Source organism: Paroedura picta, chromosome 8 (genome assembly GCF_049243985.1).
Source record: "Paroedura picta isolate Pp20150507F chromosome 8, Ppicta_v3.0, whole genome shotgun sequence".
Lineage (NCBI taxonomy): Eukaryota > Metazoa > Chordata > Lepidosauria > Squamata > Gekkonidae > Paroedura > Paroedura picta.
In genome coordinates this window covers 36,024,601-36,045,320 of record NC_135376.1, presented here as the reverse complement: position 1 = coordinate 36,045,320, position 20,720 = coordinate 36,024,601, and the positions used below count along the sequence as shown (strand labels likewise).

The 20,720-nt window shown below is 43.1% G+C and overlaps 1 protein-coding gene across 4 annotated transcripts in view; it reads right to left on the bottom strand.

Moving 5' to 3' along the window:
• Positions 1 to 20,720, bottom strand: part of SNED1 (sushi, nidogen and EGF like domains 1) — an 88,077-nt gene that overhangs the window by 55,697 nt on the left and 11,660 nt on the right. For 3 of the 4 annotated variants that reach the window (XM_077349017.1, XM_077349018.1, XM_077349019.1), the window contains exons 2-3: positions 1,863 to 2,150; positions 1,455 to 1,595 (exon numbers count right to left, since the gene is read on the bottom strand). In XM_077349017.1, the coding sequence (XP_077205132.1) occupies positions 1,455 to 1,595; positions 1,863 to 2,150 (429 nt within the window). Of the gene's footprint in view, positions 1 to 1,424; positions 1,596 to 1,862; positions 2,151 to 20,720 lie in introns of those variants that run through there. The other variant, XM_077349020.1, reaches the window with a different exon arrangement.

Here is a 20,720-nt window from a genome sequence, read left to right as displayed (position 1 = left end):
TTGATAAAGTGGGGAGATGCTTGTAGCACTGAGACTACAATATTTCCTCTTTATCCTTCTGGACGTTCTGCCTAGACAGATTCCATCTAGGCTCCAGATGTTTTCCATTCATAAGGCAGTTTCTTTGAGGGAAGCCTTGTAAATAGTCCCTTGCCTGGTCACCCCTGAAGAGAATCATCTCCATACAACCAGAGAGAAAAGTTTTGCAAAAGTTGAATTTCCCCTGATGCAGGTCGGACAGGTTAGACACTGTTCTTGTGGACGAATATCTTTTGTAGGTCAATTTGCAAGGCTGGTTTGAAACAAGCATTCTCTTCCTATAGCACCCATTGCAACAGAGCCCTGATTTTAGCTTCTGCAGTTACACAGATGAAAAAAACAGAACAGGCCAGCATCCTAAATAGCATATCATACTGTTTTTTATGTCAGTTATGATTAAGGATCTTGGCTATGACACATTCTGAACTGTCATCCTTAAAAGAAAAAGAGGGAGAGGGAAGATCAGATGGTCTACTTATTGCAACCCTTCTCCCAAATGGCTCTTGGCATAATAAAGCCTCAGCAATTCCCACACATCCATGACTCACTTGCTGGAAAGCACAGAGAACGCTGAGCCTATTTTCATCCCCATTCATCTACACAGGGTGAATCCAAGAGACTCTTGGACTCTCTTACTCCTTTCCACAAAAAACGAGCAAAGCTCTGCTAGTGAAAGCCAAGCAGCAGCCTTTGCCATGCTGAGCTGCGAGGTGCTCGTGCCGAGCCACTCCATCTCACTGTGCATTACAGCAGCACGTTCTTGCAATTTTGGTCACAAGCCACTGCCTGGTGAAAACTTTTCAACTTCCTCTCTCTCCCTCCCTCCCTGGCTGGGGCTGGGTCAGGGTGTTCCTGAAGTACTGTACAGTCTCCAAAGCATATGGTTAATGCTCTGTTTACAGTCATAAAAGTCTTCACTTCTGAATTTCTGGGGTTGAAACTATGTCTATTTCCTTTACACCTGCAATTTCCTGCTTACTGAAGACTCTCAGATCCAGAGCCGGCAGCCAGCCAAGGATAGATCAATGAGTGGTAAGTTCGCACATTCAAACAACCACCACTTAAAAGAAGAAAAAAACCCAAACATGCAAGGTTGAAATAAGAATACTAAAGGAAAGCTGTACTTGCTGGATGGCTCTTAAAAATGTGGGGCGAGGAGGGGAAGAAACTACAAGACCTGGGCAAATGTAAACAGCTGTGGTTTCACTATAATAAACCCCTCTCTGTAGTTCTGACATTGAAAAGCAAGGGAATATAGGTCATTATTACAGATGCTAGGGCTTGGGAGAGGATCACCTTCTGGTTTCATGATCCTAATATGAAGCAATGATTTAAAAAGTAGCACAACTGTCTAGGAGCATGTGACTGTGTATTAGAAAGGAGACTTGCTTGAAAGGTGTGATCATGGAGTCTACCTGGGCCGCAATGCCTCCCAGGCCTGCTGAATTTCCTCCGCTGCTGGCATGCATGCCAGTGGTCCAGGTGACTGACTCATAGTTGAAGATAGTGAAGGACAGCATCCCATCAGTGACGAGGACTATCTGGAAAGTATTCACCTTTAAAAAGGGCACACACACACACAAAAAGGGTGTCAGAATGAACTGCAGCACTATTTATCAGTGAAACATTATTGTGAAGGCTTGAATCATGAGGTCTAGCTCCAAGCTCCTTTATGCCGTTCAGAATTCAGCTCCTATTTTCACAGCACAGCAGTTGAGAAGAAGTCTAGAGTTTTAGTGTCAGAGTGGTTTTCAGCAAGGGCATACTTCACTTTTTCATATGGAATGAAATGAAATACAGGCATCAAACGCCAATCTACTTACCGGGGAATGTGAATTTCCTCCAAAGAAGGTGACCTGGTACCAAGTGGCTATAAATACCCACTGGGCAGAGAACTCTGGAAATTCTGGGAAATACTGCCAGATGTCCTTAGTGGCTTTCTCCAAGATGGCTTGTTCCCTGGTTTCCCGGTAGTACACTTTTCCAGCACGCCGATTATCTACATCAGCCCAGAAAGCTGCAACTACACGGCGATCATTCGAGATGGGGAAAGCTACTGGTGTAAATTGGGACACCTCTCTTAGAAAGGAGATGATTCCATTGTTGTTTACCTAGGAAGAAGAACAGTGAAAAACCAGGTCAACAATCAGGGGATGGATTAAAATCAAATATCCTTGGAGTTGACCTCTTACACAAGATGACAGAAAACCACTATGTTTTGGGGCTGTTCTCTTACATGCCTTCCACTGATAATTAAAGAGCTGGCAGACCACAGGAAATTTCAGGGACACTCCCCACAACACTGGTCTAATAGTTATTTTGGAATTATATTTGTTAAAATAAAATACGCATCTCCCCTTGCTAGACTTTGAGGTGCAGAAATGCCACATTACCAAGTTCCAGCGCCTGCAGACAAAAAATTAGTTGCCAGAAAATAGCCAGGGAAAATAGCCTTTCCCTTTCAGTTATCTCCCTTCCCAGTCTCTCTTTGCCTGCCACTGGCTTGCTGTATCTGAGGGCTAGACAGCCATAGCCCAGGGGTCTGGGAAGGAAAGCAGAACAAGCCATGCCCTGTTCTCCTGCCGGAGATGGGCCAAAGGAAGGAGGAACAGCTGAGAAAACGGAGGCAGCCACAGAGATTTAAACAAACAAGGTGCAGTTCATCTGGGTCACTCTCGCCTCAGAAGCAGTAGAACTTAGCAGTCACTTGCTTGTTTTCAATAGGCAAAGGGTTCGTTCTGAAGGTATCAGGAGAAGGTATTTTGCTCTCTCTTTGATCCAGGATGGTTGCTGCGATGTACATGCAAACAGGTCTGCTGAAGCATGAGCCAAACTTCCTCCCTTCTTCTCAAGGGAAGCACACATTTTCATTCCTTTCTGCTCTGTAGAATGTCATCCCATTCATGTAATGTTGCTGCTTCTAATCATGCACTGGACTGCAACAATAATGACCATCCGGTTCCATGACATAAAATAACCAAATACATTAGCTTGACCTCAGGCACCTCTGGCTTGACCACTTGTTGGATAATTATTACCTTCAGAATATGGATAAGTGTTCCTGTTAATTGTGCCCATTTGAGAGCAAAAGAAGAGTTGCTTGTATTTGTAGGAACCCCAGTATGATTACAGTGCCTTATGCCCCTAACCCATCTTGAAAAAACTCTGCAAGTACGGGCTCAAATGGACATGTCTTTTCCATTTTAAAATTCTCAGTGAGGAAAACTGGTTTCAAATAGCAAAGCAGAGTGGCCATTAAAGGGTTAATCCTCAAGCATTTCTGATACAGCCCCCAAGGCAAATTGAGGCTGCCTGAGCTTCAAGTTGCATTTTAGGAAGGGACCTGAATTGCATGTGATTTTCCTTTCATCCATACCATCAAAGCTGGAGAACAGTTTTTTGGAGAGTCTTTTCCAAGACATTACACTAAAATAGTCTGGAAGGCACTTTCCCCCCTGTGGTGCGGTAAAGAGAAAGCAATGGAAACACCAAGAACAGGATTAAGGAAGTACAAGGTGTCAGCTAACGTGTTTGGGGAGAAGCAGACAACAGACTAGCCATTACCATCCCTTCCCCTAATGGGCCTTGGGATTGGATACGCATAATAGCTTCAGGTTCTGGAACAATAGCAGGAACCAAAGGCTAACTCAGATTCAATAGTATCAAGCACTGGTGGGCTTTTGCAGGAATCCATGTAGCTCTACTATAGGTAAAGATTGCCCACTTTCCTAAATCACACCAGAGCCACTGGTAGAGGGATGCCAATAGGTACAGTGCTTTGGACCTTGCTCTAGATTCTACACCTCTACCTTCAGTCCTCTGTCAAGTGACTGCCACAACAAGAGATAATAGTGTATGTACCTGTATTTGAATAATTCTTGACTCAATGTACACATTCAGAACAGATTAAGAGTATAACTCCTACTAAACTGTATATTTCAGGATGCAGCAGGATCGTGAGTGGATGGGTGCGCATGTTTTCCTGAATTAGAAACTTCATGTAGAAAATTACTGTAGCAGGGAAATGGTTCAAGTCTTCTTGACTGGCCTGCCTGTCTTTACTGGCCTGCCTGATTTCAACATGGGGACATGTTAGGACAACAAGCTCTGGATTAGGAAATTCCTAGAGATTTGGTGGTAGAGCCTGGAGAAGGCACCTGGAGTGGGGAAGGATCTCGGCAGGATAAAATACCATAGACACAATTTTCCAAAGTAGTCATCTATCCCCAAGGAATTGCTCTCTCTAGTGCAGGCATCAGTTGTAATTCTGGGAGCTCTCCAGGCACCACTGGCGGCTGAAAACCCTATCCCTCCTCAGAGCATTGGTTGGACTGGGTAACCTTATTCCTTCCAACTCTATCATCAAACACAGCCCAATTTGTTGCTAGTTTAGATTTGCTTTTACAGCCTCTTAAACACAACTGGTTTGGTTGATATTCTAGTAATTCAAGAATATATTTGTGCTGTAGGTAGTTTGTTCTTTTGGTCAAACAACAAAGACAGGCTCCAAGGCTGGGAATGGTATTTCTTCGAAAAGGAGTTAATGGATCCCTTAGGTAAACTGCAAGCCCAGAAGAGTTTGTGTAGGCTGTGATGCGAGGCCTTTGTGAATTTCATTCTCTCTACCATGGCATTCTTTTTCAAAGCAAACATGGTGTTAGTAAGTCAGCCTATCAGTGCCCTGCTTGCTACCAAAAGGAGCATTTCACAAGGAAGCCCAGTTCAGCTTAGTCCCTTGCCCCCCAGGAAGCCCATTTGACTCAGTGACTCTCGCGTGTTCCATGTGCACACAAAGATCACTCACTTCTCTGGAATTAGCAGAAACCACAAACCTTCTGAACTGTGGCCTGAACAGAAAGCAGCAGGAAAATTCTGCTGGGGAAAGAAGCATAGCCCTTGTTTGTGGATGGAATGTGGTCTGAGATGCAGGTGTGACATTGGGGTGCGGGAAGGGTTGTTTCACCCTGGTGAGCAAACTGAGAGCTCAAATAATGCTTTGTGTGTGCCCACAACTGGCTGGTCATGGGCTTGGAATCTCAGCAGAGCCTGAGAATCACAGCATCACTGTGCAGCCAAGCAGAGCAAAGTGAAGGTAGAGTCCAGTGCCTCCACTGATGTAAAGCAGATTAAAGACTAATTAACGTAGGCATCATAGCTGTGGGTGCACTGGCCTTGGATACATTCTACTGTGGAAGACCACAGCTGAAAGAGGAACAGTTATTGTCCGACAGAAACAGATATAATAGAGGCAAGTTCCAACATTACATTTTTGTACTAGTGTTAAGGATACTCTATGATCATTAAGGTATTAAGGGCCAAACAAGATGCAACAAGGGCAACCTTGTTTTTTTGCTCAGCTGCATTTATATATAAAGTGGAAGGATGGCGTGAATAATATCTAAAGGAGTGTGTGGGTAAGGGAAGAAATCCGTTCCTGCAACCATTCTCTGCTACTCCAAACATCTTTTCCCTAGCATGGCTCTAGAAAAATGTCTTGGTTCAGTTCTTTGCTCACTGACATTCTGTTGTGGACCAGCTAGTAGTCATAGTTTTGATGAATCCCATAAAGGTACACTCAAAGACTACCATCACTAACTAATTCTGGGAGAAGGATGAAAAAGATGCCTAAAGCATTCTCACACTGCACTGGTTTTGCAAAGTCACCCTTTCCTAATTCTTAACTGTTCTTAACTGTTCTTCATTTTGAGTGTACAAATAGATGAAAACAGAAACAAACAAATTGCTTTTCTGCAATCTGCCATGTTGTCTGATGTGCTTAAAGGAAACATCACTGCATGTCTTCAAGCAAAGGTTGGATACACACTTTTCTTGGATGCTTTAGGATGCTTAGGGCTGATCCTGTGTTGAGCAAGGGGTTGGACTAGATGGCCTGTATGGCCCCTTCCAACTCTATGATTCTATGTCATAGAGTTGATTTTAAGAAAATAAAGACAACAATGCTAGGAAAAGTTGAAGGCAGCAATAAAAGAGGAAGATCCACATGAGATGGGTTGACTCAATCAAGGAAGCTATGGCCCTCAGTCTGAAAGACCTGAGGAAGTCTGTGAACAATAAGTCGGAAGTGACTTGACAGAATGCAACACACATGCATGGGAGGCAGGACATTCTGCCCAAAATAACCATGGAATTTGCGTGAGCCAATATCACCTCTGGCAACGTACATGAACATTAATTCTACAGATTTAGAACAACATCTTTCAACCCAATTCAGTATTTGGAAATCCTACAATTGGAACTTAATCAGCCATTGAACTCATCTTGTTTTTCAGGTTTGTATTAGACTTCATAGTAGGTATAAGGGTGGAGGGTGAACAATGGGTAGGAATGCAGCTAAAGGAATGAGATCCATTTACAAGGAAAGCAAGCCTTTGAGTCCTCATTATTTCATATATCAATAATCTGTTTAAATGACCCCACAACGCCCTCATGCCGCCTAGTTTCTTGACTCAAACACGATTACTACCCACACCAACTATGCATCTCTACATTTTGCAATTTAAGAGCCAAAGCAAATGTGAAAGCAACATTTCTAGCTGATATGGTTGGCTGTTGTTTCAAGACCCTAATTAGGCTCTGCTGTTCTGAGACCCTAATATGGTAATGACTTACGCAGTTGATAAACAGCTCCTGTACATGCTCTACTACACAAAACAGGTTAAGGGTACAGTAAGATTAGGTAAACGGAGAGATAGGGACAACAGCTAGAACACAAGTGGATTCATACGTCAGATGAATCTAAATGAACATGGGATAGAGACCATTTAAGGGCCTAACCAACAACGGTGCTTGCAATGAAGAAATCTTGCTTCCCACCATAGTTGAAGTCACATAGGAGTTTATCAAGCCAGGGAGAGACTTATTTAAAGCCCAAAATATTCTGGTAGAATTCTTACTGCTCCATTGTGTCTTATATGCAAGGTACTTTGAAGACAGACTCTCTTGCGTACACTTGAACTTGGACGCCATACTGCATATAGTTCAGTTTTTGATTGTTCCCTCAGCTGTTTCATTACCACTATTTGGATGAGTTCCAAGGTTTGTAGCTCAAGAATGTAGATAGAGTACTTAGAATATTGTGACCTACTACCTCCCAGCTTGATCCTTGTTAATCATGGCTAACAACTTTTGCCATGCAAATATAAGAGCCCTGCTGGATCAGTCCAGTAGTCCACCTACTACACCATCCTTTTCCACACTGTGGCCAACCAGTTGCTCTGGACAGCCAACAGGACATTCTCTGATGATGACTCCTGGCACTGGTATTCAGAAATTTACTGCCTCTGTATGGAGAGGTTCTTTTTAGCCTCCATGGTTAATAGATATTGATGGGCCTATCCTTCACAAACCTGTCAAAATGCTTCATAAAAGAGGGTTCTGAATGAGTCTAGGAGGTAGTGAATACTTATTTATAAGAGTAGGTGATTTTTCCCTCTTAAAGAGGGGAAAACCCTTTTCTTTGTAACAGATCTATTTGTGTCCAGGCTTTCTTTGGGGGCCAAGGACTCAAGTTGTGGCAGCCTAGTTCCAGATGCTCCAGAGTGATGCCAATTATCTGGATTCATTCAATTCTAGCTTCCGAACTCCCTGACTTGGTGAACATAAAGAATAGGACACCAAGAACAGAAGAAGAAGAGTTGGTTCTGATATGCCGCTTTTCTCTCCCGAAGGAGTCTCAAAGTGGCTTACAGTCACCTTCCCTTTCCTCTCACCACAACGGACACCCTGTGAGGTGGGTGAGACTGAGAGAGCCCTAATATCACTGCTTGGTCAGAACAGCTTTATCAGCACCATGGCGAGCCCAAGGTCACCCAGCTGGCTGCATGTGGGGGAGTGCAGAATCAAATCCAGCTCGCCAGGTTAGAAGTCCACACTCCTAACCACTACACCAAACTGGCTCTATAGAAGAGGACTCTATAAGAACTGAGATGAGATGGGTAGTGATCAGGGACAAAGTCTCTTCTGCAGATGTGCCTAAGTGTCAGAATAACCTGCCAGAGAAATGTCCTAGACCCCTCCCTCCCTTTCTTTAAAAAGCAAGCAACAGTATGCCTTTTCTGTTCAAGCACACCTCTGAAAAAGAAGGAAAAATTACAAGATTTTATGAGGGTGTTTGCTGCTTTGTATTTTTAATTGATATTAATTTTCTATTTTATGGATTTATATTGTATTAATTCATCTTGTTAACTGCAGGGTAGGATTTTTTAAAGTGGAAACTGTATAATGTATCCCACGAGATGGACTTGCTGATAAAGGTAAAGGTAAAGGTATCCCCTGTGCAAGCACTGAGTCATGTCTGACCCTTGGGGTGACGCCCTCTAGCGTTTTCATGGCAGACTCAATACGGGGTGGTTTGCCAGTGCCTTCCCCAGTCATTACCGTTTACCCCCCAGCAGCAAGCTGGGTACTCATTTTACCGACCTCGGAAGGATGGAAGGCTGAGTTAACCTTGAGCCGGCTGATAGCAGCAGGTAATAAATATATAATAATAATAATATAACTAAATAAATATGCAGAACACTCCTTATTTAGGGCACCTCTGTTTTACAGTGCTCTCCCAAGAACATCTGTCTTCCCTTCTCACATAAGTCTAATTTCTCCTCCTATGTATTTGCTTGGCTGCTGGCATCTCGGCACAGGAGCCAGGGTTTCAAAAGAAAGCCTGATACAACAGACACAAAGTCATTATGACAGCACAAGCCTAGAATTCCCCGTTAGTCAGAATGGTACATGTCACTACAAGGCTAGTAGTTGTATTGTTGTGCAGTGCACACTATCCTGTTGCATATTATCTACCATTTTGCAGAGTATTATTTGGTAAGGCAGCATGTAAGCATTTTAATCTTTCAGGTGCTGTATGGACAAAGCCATCCTGAAACAGTACCAAAACTTCTCCACTCAGTCCAAATAACTCCCTGTCATCTTAACCTAGATTCCTTTTCAGGAGACACAGTGACTGTGGGGGTACACTGAGGAGCAGGTACAAGGATACCATGTTCTCCACACAGGTTAGGGGCCCTTTACTTCACAGGGGCATTCTGCACATTCTAAGAGTTGCTCAATCTTAGCTACTAGAGTTTTTATAACCAAAGTTCAACACCCAACAAAGAACCTGAAAAACAAAGGAATCAGGACTATCTCCAAGACTCCAAGCCTTTGCTGTGGGGAGGAGGGGCCTCCATATGCCCTGGCATGGTGCTCAAAAAGCTGCTGGGAACAACTGGACTCTGGAATCCTTTCTGTAATTATCATTATTCTTGGGTGGGGACTGCCCTTAAGAAGCTAAAGTTTTAAATGGCTGACCAGTCAACTAACCATTAAAAAAAACAACAACAGCATGCCAGCCCTATAAATATGAAGTATCCTACATAAAAAGCAGGATCTTGCATTGAGGAGGGCAAAGTTGTACACTATGCCAAATTGCCTGCATCTGAAATATTTGTCAGAAGGCTGAATAAACAAATTTGATTTATGCTGGGTTATTCTGAGGCAAGGTTATAGGGAAAGCACACATCCAGCAAATGATCTATTCACACAACATTCTGAGCCCAGAGTATCTGCAGCCAGTGCTTACTAATGTCCAGTTTCCACAAGTTCAAAAGGTGAAATGAACAGGCCCTGAATTCAAATAACTACTTTTCTGACTGGATAACAGAGGTTCTATACAAAAACTGGGACTGCAAAATTACTCCAGAGTTGGAAATCTCATGCTGTTTGAGTCTCCTCCTGACATCTTTGAGAATCATATCCAAATGGATCTATATTTATTCTTTCTGATGACAATGCCCATAAAGTACAAAAGGCTTTTCCCATATTACACTGTTGCCCCTAGCTTCTTTAAAAAAAAACTGTATTGTGGACAACATGGCTACAGTTTACCTGAACATACTGCTAAAGAATTTAGTATAGGAACCCCTCAGGTCAGCATTTTGTATGAGGCAACCCCTTCTGTGTAAACACATGTTGAGTTATTGCCATGACTAAGGGGAATAAGATTACTGTTTCATAAATTCTTAGTAACCTTTTAATGTCCACATGGGAACATTCTTCCTATTATTAAAGCAATATGGGATGAAGCAGAGGCCAAGATTTTTAGAAAAAGCTGCCTAGAGCTAGCTGGGATTTTCAAAGCAGCCTAGGTTATTTAGATGCCAGGAGCACATTCAGAGAACAAACAGAAGGTCACAACCAAAAGCCACTGCAAATCTAAGCACATTTACATGAAAGTAAGCATCAATGGTTTCAGCAATACTTATTTCCTTAGAAATATAGAGACTAATTAGACTAATCTGCAATAGCCTTCGTTCATGTACTCTTTTCCCCCCTTTTTATTAAGGTAATTCAGATGCCACTATTAAGACTGGAGCGATGGTTGCTTGCACATTACAAGTAAAGAAGTATCCTTGTAAGCCTTGTTTCCCAATCTAAAATATGAAGGATTTCATATTCCTTTGTCAACAGGGATACTACATTACCCACAGATTCTCAGAATTCTCACATATTTTTCATCAGCAAAAATGTACCAAAATCCTCCATCATCATATCTGTTCCACTTAATATTTTTGGTTAGGCCTTGGAGGAGGAGCATGTCTCATGGCTTAAGTGACACTCAGCACTTAACACCCACTCAGGCTGGCTGTCTGGCCCCTGAGCGCCTCCTCCTCCAACCAGCTTTTCTGTCTATCCAGCAGCCAGCCAATCACCAGCCAGTTTGGTGTAGCAGTTAGGAGTGCGGACTTCTAATCTGGCATGCTGGGTGACCTTGGCCTTGCCATGGCACTGATAAAACTGTTCTGACCGAGCAGTGATATCAGGGCTCTCTCAGCCTCACCCACCTCACAGGGTGTCTGTTGTGGGGAGAGGAAAGGGAAGGCGACTGTAAGCCGCTTTGAGACTCCTTCTGGTAGAGAAAAGTGGCATATAAGAACCAGCTCTTCTTCTTCCCTCCCCCACCCCTGACCACCTGCTCCTATTCCTACTTCGGATGCTGCAGATCCCTGCTGCATGAGAGCTGCCCCTGCAGGTGAGTTCCCTGACAGCTGCCTGCAGCCTTTCCAGGTCTGGGGGGGGGGGGAGGGGAGGCCGTCTGCAGAGTTCTTCCACCCCCCCCCCCAATCTAGTGCCGGTTGTATTCCTGAATGTGACAGGCTTGGCCCCTAGTATCATATAAATAGTGAATTCCAGAGAGCACTCCTATTAATTAACATACATTTATTTATTTATTTATTTATTTATTTATTAACATTTATTAATTAACATTCATTAACATTTTGCAGTGCCTGCAAAAGGGAGCTCTTCCACCAGGCATTTGGCTGAGGCCAGGCCAACCAACCAACATCTGCAGTGCCCCTGCCCCCCCCTCCCCCCAGAAACCCACTAAGACTCCTGGACCTGTTCGAGTGACCACTGTTTATGTTATGATATACTGTTATGTTATACTGTCACCTGGTTTATCAATTAATAATATTAATGTTATCATATGTATGGTTTCATGCATGGTTTCAGTTATATGTAAACCACTCTGAGCCTTCGGGGAGAGCGGTATAAAAATACGAATAAATAAATAAATAAAAATAAATTACATCATCATGCCAAAGTGACACCAAATCAAAGGCACCTCTCCATTTTTCATAGCTTATACCCCTATCCTTCACTGGTACTTCTAATTCTGAGCAAGCCTGAGTGCAGATTCAAGAAGAGGAAGAGCTGTTTTTTTATTTCCCACTTTTCACTACGCAAAGTGGTTTACAAACACCTTCCCCTTCCTCTTCCCACAACAGACACCCTGTGAGGAGGGGAAGGGGGCTGAGAGAGCTTTGACAGACTAGGCCTGAGAGAACAGCAACTAGTCCAACTAGTCACTCAGCTGGCTGAATGTGCAGGAGTACAGAACCAGACCTGGCTCTCTAGATTAGAGGCCGCTGCTCTTAACCACTACACTACGCTGGCTCTCAGCACAGACTGCCTCCTTTCTCAATCAGACCATTAGCCTTTCCTAGGATATTTGATGTAGTAGACGCACCCTCTTCATTGTTTCTCAGTTGGCACTAGTGTATACCTTTCTTTGCACTCACCTGGACAACCCAAGCTAGCCCAAACTTGTTAGATCTTGGAAGGTATGCAGAGTTGGCCCTGATTAGTACTTGGATGGGAGACCTCTAAGGAAGTCCAGGGTCACTCTGTAGAAGCAGGCAATCACAAATAATCTCTGAACTTTTCCTGCCTTGAAAACCCTAAAGGGTTGCCGTAAGTTGGCTGCAACTTGTTGGCACATTCTATCACCACCACCACCTACCTTTCTTTGGGGAATACAATTAACACTCCCCCTTAGCCAGCAACGTATATGTTCTAGGCTGGTGCATAGTCTGCTGTACACTGGTGCTCAGCTGGAGATGCTCAGTGGGTGCTTTTGACATATATTTTACTACAGTTGGCCATGCACCAAATCTACATTTTTAAAAAAGGCTTAAGATGTGGCTTCCTATTCATAAGAGCTATTTTTGAAAGTTGTTGCATCCAGATTGTTTGAAAATGCACAGTCAAATTAAATGCACATGTATTCCACCCATACACAAACTGGAAATGTATAGATCCTGCTATTCATAATTCTCAGATATTCCAGGAAGTCATATCAGGGAAGAGGCTCAGAGGCTCTCTCAGGGAATGCCCCACTGTTAATTGTTGCTATTTGTCAGAGAGCCACTTACTGATTACATGTGTCATGGATGATGCATTCATGCAGAAACTGCTTTCATAAGTAACCAGGAAAACGATAAACACAACATATGAAACCAGAACAATTAGGAAAAAATCTAAATTAAACCCAGAAACAACACAGAGGGAAAAATGCTCCCAAGCCCCTAGAGAAGAGATCCAACAAAGTTACATACACTTGCCAAAGCTGACGTCACACCACCCACATACCTCATGCAAGGAACAATCCATTTTAGCAAAATGGCAGTTAGTACTCTTATGGTACCACCAGCCCCCTCTCTTTATCTGGAAAAGTCACAGCCCCACAATTAAACATATTTCTTTACTTATTCCAGATGAGCCCATGTCACATCCCAGCCAATGTCTTTAAAGCTAAAAATAGAACACTCCCAAACTTCATCAAGTAGTGCAGAGAACAGCACAATCTTCTGGTTGAACCCTGCATCCTATTAAATACTTACAGGGGTGGGGGGGAGACAAGGGAAACAAAGAGTAAACATCAGTTTAATGTGCTGGGAAACATGTGGTGCCTTTTCTAATGGCTGACATTTAAGAAAACAAAAAACACATACACTAAATAAAGTTTCTTGAATAGTTCAAGCTGTTGGTGATATAGGATCACCTTGTAAACTCAAACGTTGCCCTCATAATAACAGAGTAATCTTATCTTAGAACAACTGAAGACCAAACATTAAATCCAAGAACCAAGATCTCTCAACCCACAAGAGCCCACGGTTGCTTATGTAAAGCATGTAAAATATCTCACCCAGAGCTCAAATATTACAGTTAACAGGTCCTTGAGGTTAGTGAATATTGCTAAGCAGAATGGATTATCTTTACCTTTTAAAACACAGAACAAGGAGGCTTGTTGAGTTTGTTTAACTTCGACTGTGAAAAACCTACAGCTTCCATTACATTTAGGACTGCGTTTAAGATCAGTCTTTTGCTGCGAGTCTGAAGGATTCAATAATCAGAAGTTGTCTGATACTCAATTCATATCAAGAGCGCTACTCATGGAAACCTGACATGCTTTGATAGGATTTCATCTTTAGTTCTCAGAGCATATTAAGCACTGTTATGAGATATAGAAGAAGAGCTGTGGGTTTTGCACCATGCTTTTTACTACCTGAAGGAGCCTCAACACAGCTTATCCTTCCTCTCCCTACAACAGACACCCTGTGATATAAGTGGGGCTGAGAGAGCTCTGAAAGAACTGTGAGTGGCCCAAGGTCATCCAGCTGGCTGCATGTGGAGGAGTGGGGAATCAGACTTGGTTTCTCAGAGGCCACCACTCTTAACCACTACACCCAAGAAAGCCAGGGTGGTGTAGTTGTTAAGAGCAGCGGCCTCTAATCTGGAGACCCCTGTTTGATGCCCCACTCCTCCACATGAAGCCAGCTAGGTGACCTTGGGCTAGTTATAGACCTGTCAAAGCTCTCTCAGACCCACCAGGGCTGTTGTGGGGAGAGGAAGGGAAAGCAATTGAAAGCTACTTTGAGACTTCTTCGGGTAGTGCAAAGCAGGCTATAAAACCAACTCTTCTTCTTCTGGCTCTCACTAGGTATGATCACCAACTTCAAGCTGGAACCTGGAGATCTCCTGGAATTACTACTGATCTGCATACATAGAGATCAGTTTCCCTGGAGAAAGTGACTACTTTGGAGGTTGTATTGTTCAGCATTATATGCTGTACGGATCCTTCCCCAAATCCCACCCTCAAATCTACAGGATTATCCTAATGTGAAGTTGGAAATTCTAGACATAAGTAGTCAGCTTTGAGGGTGAGATTCTCAGTCTTCAGAACACTCTTGATCCTTTGCATTCTTTGCCACAGAGTACTATCACAGCTGTAAGTAGACAAAATTAACAAGTACTTTCAGTTCTGAAATTCCTGGGAGAAAGAGCATTTTTGTTCTTCCCAGAACGACTCCCCCTTATAGCCAACAGTGGAAACCAAAGTTCAGTATGCTAATGAGATAAAACCTCCTTTAAAGTTAACCTCTCTCCTCCTAAAGGACTCATGGATCAAACTATTTCACTTTTAGTACCTCCTAAGTTCCCCTGAGTTATCCCTCATGCAATTATTGCCAAATAAAACATTGCTAAGAAGAACATATGCAATGCAAAATGCTAGAGTCAGCTATGAAATCACACACCAATGGAAACAGAAGCTTAAGTCTTCTGTTGTTAGTACCTGTAAAAATGGGAGCAATACATTCATCTCTTGTAGCAGTGAGAGATGTATTATCCACTACTTCATACTTCTGTGGCATTGCTGCTTATACTAGATATATAAGAATGTTATCCTATAACTAGCTAGAGCAGGCTTTCTCAAACCCTGGGGTTTCTTAACAAAATTTGAGTACAATAGCACCTTAAGACCAACAAAGATTTATTCAAGGTGTGAGCTTTTGAGGGCATGCAGTTTTCCTCAGACAATGGAACAAGGATCATAAGAGTGTAGATATAAGGAAAAAGTAAATGAGTAGCAAATTAGTAAACTGTGTCATAATATCTAAATTATACAGTGTGATAATTCTTTCCTCAAAATGCGAATCAGTTCTTTGGGTTCAATTGTAGTTCACAAAAACATAGGAGAAATAAAAATGTCAAGGTTAGCAATTAATGGCAGACACTTTCCCAGTTGTGAAAATAAATAATTAAGAGAGACTACTTGCTAGGCCCATCCGTCTCCACCCAAGCATGGAAGTATCCCTACAAGTGTGTTGAGATATTATCTTGTCCTGAGACCAGAAAGTTAGATTCTAAATTATATTACATACTACTTACATCACATTACATTGTCCCAAGTAAAATAAAAAGAGGGGATTGTAAGGAATGTGAATATAAGAGGAATGAGGTTAGCATACATAGTGAGATAAGAAAAACAATGTCCTTGTTGTAATAACTTGCATTTCTACAATCTCACTTTCTAGTCTGTCCTTTGCAATAAAACAGCTACTTTGAAGGCCCTCATCGAATGTCCTGGAAGGCTGAAGTGTTCCCCGACAGGTTTTTCAGTCCTGTGATTTTTTATATCAGATGTGTCCATTAATTCTTTGGTGGAGAGTTTGACCTGTTTGCCCTGTGTGGAGAACAGTGGGGCATTGTTGGCATTTATTGGCATATACAATGTTAGAAGATGATGGTGTAGGTGATGTTGTTAGGTCCAGTAATTGTGTTTTTGGAGTGTATGTGGCAGCAAAGTTGGGTTTGTTGTGAGCTCTGGTTACCAGTGTCCATGATCAAATTAGATGTTGCATTGTTGTGGGTGAGGAGCTGTTTGAGATGGGAGGGGGGTTGTCTGTGCGCAAAAATGTAACGTTTGCTTCCCCAGCTTTCAGTTATGGTTATGTTCCTATGTGGATTAAAATTGTATTTAACTCCATTATATAAATCTTTACTCCCCTGATAATGGTTTTTGCTACCCCTTCAGAGTACTTGTCCCAGAGTCAGTTGCAAGATGAGCAGAGCACATGTCCCATGTATCTAGAAAATGAAGTCCCTCTCCCAACACAGTGGCATCATTCAGATGCAGTGACATGCAAGTTCATCATTAAATAAAATCAGGTCTTAGGGAGAAATAAACATCTGTGTATTTTTAGATATTTAGAAAAAAAATTAGTTACCAATATGTATATTTGCTGCCATTGTTATATTTCCCCCAGTTTTTTCCATGTTTGAAGGCTGCAATTAAAATATTTTAATACTTAATATTAATATTTACTATTTCACTTTAGATCCCTAGGTAATATCTCAGTGGTTTCATGTATTTGTTAAACAGCACGGAGGACAAAACTGACTCCTGCAGGACTCCACATCATACTTGCCACAGGGCTGAGACAGAGCAGAACCACTGAAGCATTGTGCCCCGAGAATCAAGAAGGTGCATTCCTCCTGTTACTCTCCCATCAAAGATGGTCAGTCAGAGTAACCAAAACCATTTCCATCCTCAACCCAGGCCTGAATCCAGGTTGAAATGGGTTTAGGTAAACAGTAAGGTGACTGTGCAGTAATTGGCTAGCAGGCTGCGAATTCATTCAAAGAGGATGCGACACCTTTTTGGCATTAAAATTGGCCGCAGCCTTTAATAGCCACCCTCAACGGAGGGTTGGCCCCACAACAATGCCTGGGTAAGGAAGCCTGACCCCTCAGCCGTCTGGCTGCTTAGATGTCACAAGCCGTGATGCTCGGGGTCCCTGCCGGAATCCCAGCCGGGAGGACAGGTTGCGCTGCATCACTGCGTAAATTACACGGGAGGCGACTTGCTGGGAGCCAACGGGCGTCCGCCTCCATTGGGATTCCCAGCCGCCTGGCCACAGGCCCCTGGCCTCCCGGCCAGGTAGACCATGCCCTTTTTGTGGCCAGTCTCTTTAGAGAGACCCCCACCCTCAGGGGTTCCCATATGCAAACGGGCTTCCCTGCCAACAGGCTCCTTACCCGCAGCTGCGACAAAATGACAAACAATCAAAAACATAAAACAACTGGGAGGGAGGGAGGGTTGCTGTTCTGGCTGCTGATCATGAAGAGGCAGAGCTGCCGCGTGCGCTGCCTTATATAGGCTGTGCTCCGCCCCCTCCACGTGATCAAGGAGCCACGGCCGAGCCGATGCTGAAGCTGGCGTCACCTCCTCATTGATGCCGCCACAGTGCAAACTGCGGCCACGGTAAATTGTGGCTGCTTATTATTTAGGCAATTTAGGTCCAGGGATGCCTTCCTCATGAAGAGGACTCATGACCACTTCTTTCAAAGTGATCATAACTATTCCTCTCTAACAGGAAAGTGCTTATTGGCTCCTGGGCCCACTTGAGAAAACCACTCAACTATGTGCTATCAGCCGCAAAAGGCAAGGCAGGTTGAGCCTGACATACCACACAATTCTAAGCAGTTTGGCCATTTTGTAACCACACAATCTCATTTAAACTGGGTCGTCACCAGTACAAAGTAGCTACGTGTGTTCAGTGACATGCCAGAGACTGACAGCCTCATGCAGGTGTTGCACTCCTGTGCTAATTAAGCACACATAGCTAGCCTGATCTTGTCAGAAATCAGAAGCTAAGCATAGTCCATACTAGGATAGAAGACCGCTAAAGAAGTCCAGGGCCACTATGCAGGAGGTGAGCAATCGTCTCTTAGACAGCAAAGACTACGTGCTCAGTTAAATTTGTGGTTGCTTGTAGCGGATTGCTACTGATGAATGAGCTGAGGAAGACTTTCAAAACTGGCTTACATCCAGGATGCTAGTTCTTTCATCCACTCTGTTACGATGAAGATGATCCCTATTAAATGACAGACTGAAATACTTTTAGTGCGGTTGAAGTGATCTTTGTTGGAACAGAAGTAATTTCTGAGCCACACGGCTTCTTTTTATTCTGCTCAGGGTGCCTATTGCTTCACTTAGCAGAGAAAATTGGAGAGAACACTGGTCTAGACAGTATTTGGATTTCCAACATCCAAATTCCCTCTATTTGCATGTAGTTGGTTGAAAAGGAACACCCCCCCCCAAAGAAAAAAAGATAAAGGAAATAATATTTTTATTAAAACATTTATGCCCTGGTCCAGGAAGCCTGATCTTGTCAGCTCTCAGAAGCTAAGCAGTGTCAGCCCTGGCTTTATCTGGATGGGTGATTACAAAGGAAGTCCACAGTTGCTACACAAAGGCAATCAATGGCAAACCACCTCTGAATGTCCCTGACCTTGAAAACCCTACAGACGTGCCATCCATTCTTCAGGCTTTGAGAAACCCCAGAAGTGGCACAATCATGCAGCATATGGTTGGGAGGCATAGCTGTGTACATACCCACCTGGGTCCCCTCCCCTTTCCATCCCTAGGGCCATCACAAAACCCTGGTTGAGAAAGCCTGGTATAGCCTGTGCTTCTAAGGAACAAAGCACAAATTTCCAGGTAGGATTTCAGGACTCCTACCCCTCCTTGACGAACATTTCATGCTTTGTAAAAATGCATTGCCCTAAGAAAGTCCTTCTTGCCGAGGTTCTCAGTCTGACTCATCGTTGCCTTGTGCTTGGTATGGCTGTTTACAATACTGCCAAAGGCAACCCACTAAAAGTCTGGCACTGTTACAGAGGATAGGAGCATTTTTACAGCCATTCCACACAAATTGGAGCTGAGCCAGTGTGGTCTGGATGGGGGCAGGGGAAAGACTAAAGTACACAAGGGGGATGTGTGATTTTTATTGATATAAAAACATAATACTCACTGACAAGAAGAAATGAAAGGAAAACAGAATGCAACTCATGTATGTTCTTCAAAACCATATGTTGGGTAGGATCTCAGGTGGATTATAAAATTATTACATAATACTATTAAAGCTGCAGAACTACACCCCACATTTGACATCAACACATTTGGGTAACAAAGGGAAGGCTTACATTGGAAAAGCAAAGAAATAAGATGAGAGAAGTGAATGGGTGGATAAACTTGAACATTTTTAAAGTTCAAATACAGACTCCACCAGAGCTGGCAAGAATATCTGGGGCAGAGGACAGGGTGTGTATGGGGTGGTGGTGGTAGTGTTTCTCCTTCCACCTAGCACCACTGAGGCCATGCAAAACCCTTCCTTAGGAACTGAAGTAATAAAAATGGCTAATATTACAGCTGATTTCAGGGATTTTGCCATTCTTACCAGAATCAGCATATTTTTGCAGGCTTTGTTTAACAGAGCATGTTGTGGATTTGTCAGATACAATTTTACATCCATTTTCAAAACAGAGCTTATTAATTTTGTTTTATTATATTTTGGATTGTATTATATATAACCTGCCTCAAGAGTTTCTTATTGAGAGGCTTTGTAGAAGGATTCTTAAAATATATATTGCTGCTATGTGCTTATCCGATACCAGAAGAGTATTTTTAGGTACTGGACAAAATTAAGAAGTAGTCCAGTCTCTTACTAAGGTAAAAGGGCAGGATAAGTTGGCACACCCCTATTCCGAGACAGAGAGCACACAGAAAGGGGAAGAGTAGAGTACCAGTAAGTTGTCAGAATCACTTTTAAGGAGGAGATGAAGGAGGGGGGAGGTTTATGCCTATTTGCCTGCCTCCTGCAATTCCTATTGCCATGGCACAGCTAAGATTTTGGGCCCTGGGACCCAAATGCACTCCATTTGCTCTCCATGCACTCCAAGCCATCTTCTGCACATGTACTGATAACATATGTTAAAATATGTGCAGTATAGTGGTTAGAGAAATGGACTAGGATCTGGGAAGTTCAAATTGCTTCTTAGCCATGGAAACCTGCTGGGTGACTGTGCGTTAGTCGCATACTTTCAAGCAGAATATACCCCACAGGATTGTTGTGAAGATCAAATAGAGGAGAAAAGAATAATGTAAACCATGTTGGGTCTCATTGGGGGAAAATGAATGAATAATGCGCAATCAGTCACAACCCCATCCATGGCAAGAGATGAGCAGAGGTGGTTTGCCATTGACTTTCTCTACATAGCCACCCTGATCTTCCTTGGTGGTCTCCCATCCAAGTAATGTGTGTGGGCAACCTTGCTCAGCTCCAAAGCTCTGATGAGCTCAAAGTAACCTGGGCTATTAGAGAGAAAGTAAGGGTACAGAGGAAATAAATACTAAGTTTGTTGTACTAATTATGTCACAGGTATTTTTTTTGCTTTATGTAAATAACCTCCCTTACTTGCTGAGATTAAAGGGGGGTTACAAAGATCAAATGGCGTAAACTGTAAGCATCCTATGAGCAATGCAATCAGGACTAGGATTACAGAATTAGAAAATAACTAGTAAAAAAGCCCGCTGCTGTCAGGAATGCAGTAGGCGCTAGCGGGTAGTGGAGAGGGGATCCAGAAAGACAGAATGACAGACAGAAAGACATACAGCCTTCACACACACTCACACACCCCAGCCTTCCGTGTCACTTTAAAATGGTCCCATGGCCTGGAACCAATTCCTGAGTGGCCATGGCCCG